The 12710-nt window shown below is 46.5% G+C and overlaps 1 protein-coding gene across 1 annotated transcript in view; it reads left to right on the top strand.

Annotated features, from left to right (window-relative positions):
* The window catches only part of CRYBG1 (crystallin beta-gamma domain containing 1), a 186685-nt gene that overhangs the window by 125434 nt on the left and 48541 nt on the right, over positions 1-12710 (top strand). The window contains exon 3 of the mRNA XM_043592034.1: positions 9322-10937. Coding sequence (XP_043447969.1) covers positions 9322-10937 — 1616 coding nt within the window. The remainder of the gene's footprint in view (positions 1-9321; positions 10938-12710) is intronic.

The raw sequence follows: 12710 nt of genomic DNA on the forward strand, positions 1-12710 counted from the left end.
GCTGCAGAGAAGTATGGCTGCAGGGAAGGCTGCTGACAGAATCCATGGCCAAACCTGGCCATACCTGCCCAGAGCACAATAGGGGATGGAGAGATGGGGAAAAGAAAAATACGTGACCTCACCCTGGTCCCTACCCTTGATTTCCCATCATTGCCTTCCACTGGCTGGACCAAACCCAAGCCAAAGGGTAAAGGAATTTCTTTCTTTCTTTTTTTTTTTAATTTTTTAACATTTATTTATTTTTGAGAGACAGAGCACGAGTGCGGGAGGGGCAGAGAGAGAGGGAGACACAGAATCTGAAGCAGGCTTCAGGCTCTGAGCTGTCAGCACAGAGCCTGATGTGGGGCTTGAACCCATGAACTGTGAGACCATGACCTGAGTCGAAGTTGGATGCTTAACCCAGTGAGCCACTCAGGTGCCCCTAAAGGAGTCAGTTTCTATATCCTATTGTGGTCAAGGGTTTGGGGCACAGAGAGGGGTGAGGAAGGGTGAGCAAACAATATCTACTGTTTACAGAGTTCCCTGATTCTAAAAACAGCACTCCATAATAAGAGCTTATCAGCTGCTTACTCTATCATGTCCTTTTTTGAATTGCAAAGCCTAGAACTAAGCACATCATACAGGTGTAACATACTGTATGCAGTCAGACATTCATAAAAGTGGTATATACATCATATTCTAGTAAATAAAATCTTATTTTTCTAATGATATATTATAACCTCAAATGGGAAAAATTACTGAGCTAACTTTAGAAAGCCTGACTTGTGTCTTAAGAAAATTACTTAGGATCTTTGGATTGTGGTTTGCTTCTTTAAGGTAATGAGAAAATTCTGGCACAAAGTGCACTCTCAATAACGGTTAGTGGAATGAATGAGTTAAATGATCCTAGAATTTAAACATTCCATGATTTTATCCTTCTTTCTGATTGATCGAATACCTGTAGTTTTAAACAATTAGGTTTCACTCTGCTTCTGTCAAACAGTGAATGCCCTAAGGTCAATTCTTAACTGGAACTGGGAATCTCCTTTTCAAAAGAAACTCTTCACTTCTTCATAAAACCCTCTAGAAGAATATAAAATGCTTTTGGGATAATGAACATTTAATTGTTTCATTAATGATGGCTTTCATGTTCAATAATGCCTCCGTTTCAGGACATTGTTACACTTGAAAGGTAGAAAAAAGCCATGCTGTCACTTCACTGACCCAGTGGTAGATCTATGACTTTATACAACAGGATGTGGTCATTGTGTGGCTCAAAGTGGCACAGTAGGAAAAGTAGAAAGTAGAGACGTGCATACCACTGGACGTTGAATGGACAGAGAAGAGATATAAAACACACACACACACATACACACACACACAAACACACACGAGAACAAGAATGAGCCATAGAGATAGAGTGGGTGGGCATTGCGAGTGCTGACAAATACTGGAAACTGTGCAGGGTGAGCAAGCATCCTCCCCGAGAGACAGGGGATCAGTGACAATGAAGACAGACTCTGAGGCCTAATGTAAAGTATTACTGGTTGCACTGTATGAAGTCGTACTGTAGATCAAAAGTGGTCGGATGCAGTAATTTCACATGTCTTTTGGCAAAAGGCCTGCTTATTACTAAACCTGTCACAGTCTGTGGGTCATTTAGCACAAGCCTTAGCCTTCACTCATTATGACAGCCCTGGAAGAAATCATTGTAATAGCACAAATGGGATAACCTGGGTCCATAGTTCTGTCTCCAGAATCATTACGTAGTAGATTGTATTTAGTATACTCTGAGGGAGGGAACTGTATAACACATAAAAGAAAAATATTTATTTAAAAGTTAAAATGAAAAGTTTCAGTGCTCAGTAGGTCAAAGTTTATTTATGTGAACATTTCGTCTTTTACATTGTGTGTGTGTGTTTGGAGTGGACCATATTTATTAGCACAAGGAATAGGGAAAAGAAAAACACAAAATGGAGAGATAGAGGAGAGTAGGTCATTTGAAATGCCTGTTGCAATCTAGGTCTGTACTATCAGGGACCCATATCTAGATCCTCCCTTTATGTAACTTCATCTGTCTGAGGTTCTGAGGCTCAGATGATATGTGCAGATATCACATACACACACACACACACACGTGCGTGCGCATGCACACATATATGTATGTATGTTGCTCAGATATATGCACATATATCGTGGGAAAACATGATTTTCATTTTACTTCTAAAACTCTTTAGCATGAACATCTTGGAAGTTGTAAGAAAAGAGAGTAATATCTCCTCATTGAATATAATATCTCCTCATGAATATCTCCTCAGTAATATCTCCTCATGAAAGTCTTTCTTGCTTTTTGTGTGTTTCTCTTTCTTGCATCCTAACTCTACCTCAGATTGTCCCTCCAAATTTGACCGTTTCTCTGTTTTTTTTACTTCCCTCCCCTTCCCCACTCTCCATCTTTGTTCTTTAATTGTTCTACATCTTCAAAGTATTTCTTGCTTATGGGATGGGATTTTCTGATCCTTGCTTTTACTTTTAAAAGCTGAAGGGTGGGGTGCCTGACTGGCTCAGTCAGTGGAGCATGTGACTCTTAAACTCAGGGTTGTGAGCTCGAGCCTCACATTGGACACAGAGCCTACTTAAAAAAAAAAAAGGGTTTTTAAAAGTTGAAGTAGCTTAGGGGCGCCTGGATGGCACAGTCGGTTAAGCGTCCGACTTCAGCCAGGTCACGATCTCGCGGTCCGTGAGTTCAAGCCCCGCGTCGGGCTCTGGGCTGATGGCTCAGAGCCTGGAGCCTGTTTCCGATTCTGTGTCTCCCTCTCTCTCTGCCCCTCCCCCGTTCATGCTCTGTCTCTCTCTGTCCCCAAAATAAATAAACGTTGAAAAAAAAATTAAAAAAAAATAAAAGTTGAAGTAGCTTAAATCCCCATATATATATATATTTTAATTTGAGAGAGAGAGGGAGCATGAGACGGGGAAGGGCAGAGAGAGAGAGAATCTTAAACAGGTTCCATGCTCAATGCTCAGTGCGGAGCCTGACGCAGGGCTCAGTCCCACAACCTGGGATCATGACCTGAGCCAAAATCAACAGTTGGACATTCAACTGACTGAGCCATCCAGGTGCCCCTTAAGTCCCTATATTTTTAAGCCTCACAACTGAAACTATTTTTTTAACGTATGCAGAAAAAAAGTTCCTCACCAATGCAAACACATGTACACATGTGTTGAGAACCTAAGGTATTATCAAAGTAACATGTCATCCTATCATTTACACTAATGTCCATTAGACTCATTCCTCATTGTGGCTGAACTAAAGGAGCTACTTTAAGGCATATTTTCAGAAATCAAAGTGAGTGCTTAGGGAGCCACAAGTGTTCCAAAAAAGAGTTACTTTTCTACCTCAGTGACCATGCTCTGGTAGGAGGCACAGGTGAGTACATGTAAAAGATCTTGATCTGCCTTCTCAAGTCAGATTTGGGCTGGCAGCCAGCAGTAAAGCTGAAGAAATGGAAGTTTGTGTGCCAGCAGCTACATTGCCCTGTGGAATCTTCACATGGGCAGACTAGAGCTGCAAATTGTTGACCACACTAAGTCTTGTGCAAAAAAGATTTCTATTCTGTTTTGGTTTTGTTTAGATCTAATCATGCTTCTACTTTATCTACAAGAATTTTGGTAACTCTGTTTCGGAAAGGAGAAGGAATGTTCCTAATTCTAGTAGCAGCAAATACATTATGTCCACCTCTAGCTATAAGTCCCTGTGCTAAGCCATGGGAATACAGACGGGACATTTTTCCTGCTCTTAAGGGGCCTATATTCCACTGGGCAACAAAAAGGTGGGAAACATATGAAAGACTTATTTTTAAACCGTATGTTAGTTACATTTTCAAATAATATGCTCAACATATTGGGGCACCTGGATGGCTCAGTCAGTTAAGCATTCGACTTCAGCTCAGGTCACGATCTCACAGTTTGTGGGTTTGAGCCTTGCATCGGGCTCAGTGCTGACAGCTTGTAGCCTGGAGCCTGCTTCGGATTCTGTGTCTCCCTCTCTCTCTGCTCCTCCCCTGCTCCCACCCTGTCTCTCTCAAAAATAAAATCAAAACATAAAAATAATAATAACAAAATATGCTCAACATATTTTTCTTCAAACTCCAAACATAATTTCAGGTAAAGTACTTCTAAATTTAAAGCAGTGACTCCAATAGGCAATCAGGTGGCTGGTGAGGGGTGGGGGATAAGCACACTGTTTTGTTTGTATGTCCAGACATTTTGGTACGTTAACAATTTGTAGTATATTAACAGTTTATCCTGTATTCCCTGGCCTTTTGTCCCCCACTAGTTGAGATTGCCAAGATCTCTGAAATTACAGGTAATAACACAGGGTGGCGTTATGAAGGAGCAGCTGCTGAGAGCAGGCGCTGCCACACCAAGGCTGGGGATCACAAAACAGTCCTGCAGCCAGTGCTGCCTGGGCCTCTACTCGCTGCTGGACTATGGGCTTGTCCTAGATGCTTACACATATTGCTAATGAGCCACATTTAACATTAGCCAACAGGAGCACTGTAAGACAAGCCTTAGCACACAACCCATGGGCCATCTCTGAGGTAGTCCTGTTGTGGACAGCTCTCGTCCTTATCAGGTGTGGGTTCCAAATGCAGGTTCTGTACAGTGAGGTGTGCATGCTGCCTTAAATAAGGTGTACAGGAGTGCACAAGAGAGAGCTAACCACCAAGGAGGTCTTGGGATTGCAGGGCTCTGCTGTAGTCTGTGAACACCCAGCCCAAGAACCCTCAGCAACCTGACCTTGCAGGGAGGAGAGCCTGGGGAGCAGCCAAGGAGAGCAGGATGAAAACTGATTGGCCCTCATGGCCTCTTTGCAAAACACCCCTCCCCAACAGATTATTATGGAGGTTGAGCGAGTAAGTGCTAGGTCCCATCCTACCTTTACTACTCCAGGTGCAGACTCCTACGTAAGAAGGTAACTATTCTCTGGACAATTCTAAGGCCATCTAGCTTTTCACCTTCCATCTGCCATGCTTATATTCTCCTCCATGAGGAAAGAAAAATCCCTGGCTGAAAAGAAATGTATGTCCTATTTTAAGAAGGGGTTTTTCTCAGATTTTCTCAAAGACTGTGAACTTTACTTAGGATGAACAGTTTATTCTGAACTCTGCTCAGTGCCTTGCATAGACATATGCTGGAGATACTCAGGGGCTTGGCTCCTGGAGCAAGGCTGCATTCTGCTGTAAACAAGGATCTAGCTCTTGAAATGACTTGAGGCTCCTGTTGATCAAGAACTATGAAATGTGCTCCTGAGCCAGATGGATTGTTTCTCATGGGGAAGTTTAATTTGTAGTTTTTGGTTTTTTTTTTTAAGTTTATTTATTTATTTTTGAGAGAGAAAGAGAAAGTGAGCAGGGGAAAATCAGAGTGAGAGGGAAAGAGAGAGAATCCCAAGCAGGCTCTGCACTGTCAGTACAGAACCCAACTTGGGGCTCAAACTCACAAACCATGAGATCATGACCTGAGCTGAAATCAAGAGTCAGATGCTTAACCAACTGAGCCACCCAGGTACCCCAGAAAGTTTTATTTTTAAACCATCTTTATTAAGATATAATTTATATATAAAAAATTGTACCCATTTTAAGTGTATCATTCCAGGAGTTTTGAAAGTTATGTACATATGTGTACCCATTAGCACATTTAAGATACAGAACATCACCATTACCCCCACAGTTCCTTTGTGTCTCTTTGTAGTCACATTGTACCCCTCCACCCCTTCCCTACCCTCTGGCAACTATTGATCTATTTTCTATGATTATATATTAGATTTGCATTGCCTAGAATAGCATATACATGGAACCATACAGTAGGTAATGTTTTGAGTCTGGCTTCTTTCACTGAGCATAACATTTTTAAGATTTATCCATGTCATTACACACTTCAGAAGTTCAGTCCTTTTTATTGTTGAGTAGTATTCTGGTGTATGATGTACCACAATTTGTTTCTCCATTCACAGTTGATGGATATTTGTTTCCAGTTTTTGACAATTATGAATTAAACTTCTGTGAACATTCATGTATAAACAAACAAAACTCTACAGTTCTAGAAAGTTCAATACACAAAACAACAGCCTGGCAGGTGATAAATTGGCTGCCCTTCTGAGGGGAAGAGGAGTCAAGTAGTTGATGAGGCTGAGTTATAGAGAACAACCGGTTTTGTAAAAAAGCAGCTATAGCCAAAAAAATGAAAAATGCCTGCACTGGGCAGAGAGGACTGCTGATCAGGCATCTTTCAACTCCATGGGAGAGATGGATTACAACATGATTGGCAGGACAGAGTAATATATAAACCTAACAGTTTTCTTTTGAGACAGGCTAACATTGAGCCCACAGACTCAAACCTTTTTTCCTGGGTACGTCTTTAGGATACATTTGAAGGTCTCTTCAGGCAACAGTGACAAAGCGCTCCATCTCCAGAGTCAGAAAGACTACTGGCTGTGGACTTTTGGGCAGCGAAAAGTAACCTTGGTAAATGGGCATAAAAAGAGTACCTACCTCAAGGGCTGTTAGGAAGATTAGATGGGACTCTATGCAAATCTCCTTTTAAGTGTCTAGTGCCTAAGAAGGGCTTAGTAAGCATGAACTATGTTTAAAAATCATGTAATACTGGGGTGCCGCCTGGGTGCCTTAGCCCGTTGAACATCTGACTCTTGATTTCAGCTCAGGTCACAGTCCCAGGGTTGTGGAGTTGAGCCCCATGTGGGGCTTCATGCTGAGCGTGGAGCCTGCTTAAGATTCTTTCTCCCTTTCTCCTGCTCTCTCTCCTTCTCAAATAATTAATAAATAAATAAGTAAATAAATAAACAAATAAATAAATGAAGGGGCGGGGCGCCTGGGTGGCTCAATTGGTTGAGAGTCTGACTCTTCATTTTGGCTCATGATCTCACCATTGAAGAGTTCGAGCCCCACACCGGGCTCTGTGCTGACAGCATGGAGCCTGCTTGGGATTCTCCCTCTCTCTCTGCCCCTCCCCGCTCGCACCAGCTCACTCTCTCTCTCAAAAATAAAAATAAATATCACGCAATACTTTTGACTTGTAGTAAGAATCCAAATATATTCCTTAGGTAGCTGGGATGTTTATTTTCTTCTTAAATTACACAGTGAATCCTTCTTATATTATTTATATAACCATTGTAGGATTGAATTATTAATAAAAATCTGGTTAGATTTTAGAAGCATATCAATTCAGTCACACAAGCTCCCAGTTGCTGCAACAAGGACCCATTTCCTCCTGCAGCAGCTAGCTCGTTCCAAAGCTCCCGCCAGGTGCTTCTCAAACCAAAGAACTGCTCAGAGCTGGTCAGTAAATGTGACTCATGAGCACTTCCTCAGGAGGTGTATGGCCTGCATTCAATCCCTTTCTCTGGGCTGACTCTGCCTCAGGAGTGCCCTCTGCACCTCTACGTCCTCTGAAATGGGTCTGGGTGGTGAAGCTGAAGGAGTACCCCCTCGCCGCTCTTTGTCTCTTTGCTGTCCGAGCTTTGCTTACCTCATTTCTACCGTGGGGTACCAGCACCTAACTAGGCTGTTGCAGAATTACATGTTACTCTGCCGCGACTGTCTCAATACGTACTTGTCGACCATGTTAATATCCATGGTTTATCTTGATGTCTTTCCTATTTCCTACCACTTCCAAAGTTCACTGGCAAAGGAAATGGAGCTGAAGAGTTATTCCGGAACCTCTCGGTAAACAGTCAATATTGTAAAAACTGCCCTGAATGTTCGCCTTGGTGGGTGGGGCTCAAGCTAAGCTCTTGGGTTTTTAATGGAAGAGGTAATTCTTAAGTTCTTGTAGCCACACGTGTGGTCTTGGTTTCAGTGGGATCCTTGCGCGGAGCACACCGCCCTCCCCTACGAGCCAAGGCCGGGCTAACGTCCGGAGCTCCCTCCCTTTCCTAGGGAGGCCTCCTTCTCTTCCTGCCCGCCTGGTGCCCCACGGACCCCCTCTCCGCGTGGGGCAAACCCCACCGCGGCGCCTACTGGCAGGTTTCCTTTTATTGATTTGTTCCGAGCGCCCTCCCCTTCCAGCGCAGGCGCCAGGTGAGCGCCCTTTGGCTCCAGGCTATGTAAGAGGCGCCCGTTTTTTCCCTTCCCGGAACCCGCGACGATTTTTGCGGGTGGCCCAGACCCCTTCCCACGGGTGGCTCGGCTTCCGGGACTCGCGTCTGAAGCCCTGTGCCGCAGTGAGGGGCTGGCCCCCGGCCGAGGTCCGCGTGGACAGAGCCAGGTGCGCTCCTGTCCGCCGGCGCCTCCCGGACCCAGACGGGAGGGTATGCGAAAGTGGTCGTCCTCCTTCCCCAGGTACACCCCGTATTTGCACTCTTAGGAACTTCCCGCGGGGGAAAGGTCTTTCGGGTGAGGGCCAGAGCGGCCAGATGGCTTTGGGGGGAGAGGGGGAAACCAGCAGGCGTTTGAATGCCCGCCCGTTTCTCCCATTGGAGGAGTGCGGGCCCGCCCCTCCGGGAACCGCAGGTGTGGCTATGGGCGGGCCCAGGTGCTAGAATCCTGGTTTTCCTAAGAGCTTTCATTTGCAGTTCTATTGAACCCAGGCGGCTTCCTTCTGTTCTAGAAAGGACTGCTAGAGCTTTTTCCTGGTTTTCCTTCCTTACTACAAAAAGAAAGGAGGTGTTTCAAAAACAAAAAAACACCCCCTTAAGATACTTTAGTGTCTTTACTGATGCCCTGTAGTCACGCATGTCAGTTTTGAAATTGCAGCTTTATTGAGGAAGGAGGTAAAAAGCAAAAGCTAGAGTCAATTGTTTATTTTGTGTAGGTGATTATTTGGACCTTACGAGTTTTTCTCTAAATTTTTTTTAACGTTTATTTATTTTTGAGAAACAGAGTGTGAACGGGGGAGGGGCAGGGAGGGAGAGAGGGAGACACAGAATCTGAAGCAGCCTCAGGCTCTGAGCTGTAGCACAGAGCCTGACGCAGGGCTCGAACCCAGGAACTGTGAGATCATGACCTAAGCCGAAGTCGGATACTAAACCAACTGAGCCACCCAAGGGCCGCCCCCAATTTTTATTTAAAACACAAGACCTAGTTGAAGAACATGTTATTCTAAGTAGTGCCAAACACATCATGGGGCTTAAGAAAAATTAAAAAAGTAAAATCTGGGTTTATTTTGTTGGAATAAATGTAACAAAAACATAACTCTTTAATTTTCAATCAGAGACTGCTCTGTTACCATTTTGGCTTGTAGTTCTGCTATGTACTTACTATTAAAGAGGGGGAAACCCAGATTTTTTATAGTTTCTCTCCCCCAATCCCTTTTATTTTCCAGTCCAGAGCACAACCACCAGAAGAAAACAAAAGGAAGCCGGTTTTGGGGAAACTTGGCAATCTGTTCACGGCAGGAAGGAGAAGGACCAGCAGAAACGGGTTAGAGAGTCCCACCAGCTCCAGTGCCAAATCAGTGTCTCCCAAAGATGTAGCCTCTTCCAAACCCCCAGAAAGAGAGAATGAGAAGAGTAAACCTCTGGGCAACCAACCAAAGCAAACTGACACGTGTGAGGAGGGTTCCCCGCAGGAGAAGCCCCAGGGGTCGGAGGAGCACCCGGAGACCTGTGTACAGGTGGACCCCCCTGACGCCAAGCTGTCACCTTGCACGAGCAGCCAGGCAGCGGCGGCGGCTGGGCAGCAGTGCCATGAACGTGATTCACTCCAATTAGAACCTCTGGAGGCAGAGGGAGAGTCTTTCCCAGGTGCCACCACCGCTGCCAAGCAGCTGCATTCCTCACCAGAGAATTCCTCCAGGCAAGAGAACGCAGAGACGCTGGCCCGCAGCCCGGGGGAGGACGCTTCACCGGGCACTGGCTTCCAGCAGGAGACAGCCCAGGGTGCGAGGAGTGTGCCGGGGTCGCCCACCAGGGAGAGTTCCGGGGCTGGACTAAGGGAGGCCACCGACACAGCCCCCCGTGTGTGTGCCGGGGCAGTCCGTGTGGGGCCCCAAGACACGCGCAGCCGCTCCCCCGAGGACGCGGCCGCTCCTCCAGGTGACCCACCGGCGGAGGGCGAGGGGAACCGCGCTGGCTCAGCGCAGGCAGACGGCAAAGCCGGGACCCAAGGACAACATTGCCGGCCTGGCGAGCGCACCCATCCCGCCACAGTGTTAACTTTGGACATCTACTTGAGCAAGACTGAAGTGGCACAGGTGGACGAGCCGGTTGCGATTACTCCGGGGGCAGAAGATTTCGGCGATTCCGACGACATGGAGAAGAGGTCCGGCGGCCGCAGGTCGGGCAGGCGGAGAAGGTCGCAGAAATCCACCGACTCCCCCGGGCCCGACACGGCGCCGCCCGACAGCGCGGGGAGGGACGACGCGGTGTTCGACTACGAGGTGGCGCCAAACGCGGCCACCGAGAACGGCTCCGCGGAAAAGAAAGTGAAATCTCCGCGGGCGGCCCCCGACGGGGGCGTTGCCTCTGCTGCGAGCGGGGAGTCCAAGCCCAGCCCCGGTTCCAGAGGGCAGCTCCGCGGGGAGTCGGAGCGCGGCAAGCAGCCGCCGCAGGCCTCGTCTCCCACCAAGAGGAGGGGCAAGAGCCGGGTCTCCGAGGCCGCGCCCACCTCGCCTGCAGGCGGCCCTCGGGCTCCCGCCAAGGAGTCCCCCCCCAAGAGGGCGCCGGCGCCCGACCCGGCCGCCAAGGGTGCCGCGGGGGACAACGGGGAGGAGGCGGCCCGTGTCATCCCCCGCGAGCTCACGGTCAAGAGCAGCTCGCTGCTGCCGGAGATCAAGCCCGAGCACAAGAGGGGCCTGCTCCCCAACCACTTCGACGGCCGGGGAGAAGCAAGTCGAAGCAAAGAGCTGGGCAGGTCGGCCGGTGGTTCTGACGCCGAGAGCTTGAAGCCCAGGAACCATTTCGGTGTGGGCAGGTCGACGGTGACCACTAAAGTGACCCTGTAAGTAGCGGCGGGTTGGGGCCTGGTGGAGCTGTGGGTCTCAGCTCACGTGCCGAGGGGCGTTTTCGGGAGGCTCAGGGTCTTTGCGTTTGTGGAAGAGCTCTCTCTCTGCACTGAACTTTCCCCTCTGTGTTGGAAAGAAGTGAAGGGCTAGTTAACGCAGTTTAAGATGGCACTTTGGGAGCCTCCTGGGTTGTTCATTAACTGTTTTGGTAGATTTAAGCTGAATGAATGTAAAAATCTCTTGAGGCTGGATGTTTACATAATTAACTGAAAGAAGATTGCTTGGCCTGACAGGAGCTAAATCTTTATTCAAAATGTACACCAGCATTCTTGGATAGGGCGCTCTTGACGCCTATGCAGTGAATTTGAAAACATGGAGCAAACACTCTTCTGTTCACTATGACCCAGTAGCTTTGACGTGGGTGAGTTTAAGATAACTCACATAACTTTTTCTGGAATTTAGTGCAGCTTGAAAGAAAAAAAAATTTTTTTTCTAATTCCTCTTCTTAGAATATTCAGGAGTTGAGAGAGGTGTTTTTGCCCCCAGGTTGAAAAGTAATTCTTAGTTATTGAAATGGAGAAAGGACCAGGTTCTTACTGGGAGACTGTTAAAATGACACATCGGAAGGATCAAGCTCAACAACAGTTTGGCTACCTGCTGTTAAGTTCATTGATTTCCAACCCCCCCCCCCCCAAATATTTATTGAGTACCTTTTGTGCATGGTATGGTGCCAGGAACTATGGGGAAAAACTGATACTATGATTCAGTATATTGCCCTTGAGAAGTTTATGGCCCACTCTGGCAGGGCAAGACACAGATAAATATCTCTATGAGGTGATAGCTGTTGGAACTGCGAAGTGGGGTGCTGGCTGTGAAGGCTGGGGAGGTAGAAAGCCCGAAGACATCACTCTTGGCTTTCTGGAGATGGGCTTGTTGCGCCTTGATGCTAAATGTGGTTTGTATACGTGGATGGGGTAGGGAGGGCTCTTTTTAGAAATCAAGATTCTCCCCTTGCCATACTCTCACTTCCTCACCTCCCAGTTCGCACCTGTGAAAAATAAACATCTAAACTCCTCAAGTTTTTCCTGCATTTACACATTTATTAAAAGAGCTTGTGTTTTCACAGCATTTTGATGCTTAAACCGAATGGGTTTCATTCTATTTGAACTGTTGGATACATAAGCTTTAGAGTAGGAGGTCTGTTTGGTAAACACTTGAGGGACAACCTGCTTAATGAGTAATTTGAGCTACCTCACCAGCTGCCACCCTGGAGACCTTTGATAAAGTCAGCTATTTATTCTGTAAAGGCTGTGTCAGAGAAATAACCAGAGTGAATGATGCCAATTATTTGTAGAAGGCCAGTGTGACGGACATTCAGACCTCCTAAGGGTGAGCCTGAGAAGAGTTGCTGTGTGTGTAGCTGTTTCTTACCCTTACTGGTCTTCCAATCAGAAAACACCAGTGGAAAAACCAGAAATGTTACACTGCTCAGGAGTAAACAAACCTGGGAAGCGATCTTATAATGAAAGTCACAGATCTTATAATGAAACTCATAAAAGTGACGTTTACTGTACAAGAACTAAACCACGTGTCTTTTTCTCCATGCAGATTGTTTTCTACCTAAAACTTTCCCTTTGTCAGGCATTTGGCTTATTTGTGTTTTCCACAGGGCGTTGCACTTGGTGAATCGACAAACTATTGAAATGGGAAATTAATTCCTTCTAGTTTTTTTTCTCTGATGGATTTTTTTTCCAGTTTTTTTCCTCTGA

Source organism: Prionailurus bengalensis, chromosome B2, assembly GCF_016509475.1.
Source record: "Prionailurus bengalensis isolate Pbe53 chromosome B2, Fcat_Pben_1.1_paternal_pri, whole genome shotgun sequence".
NCBI lineage: Eukaryota > Metazoa > Chordata > Mammalia > Carnivora > Felidae > Prionailurus > Prionailurus bengalensis.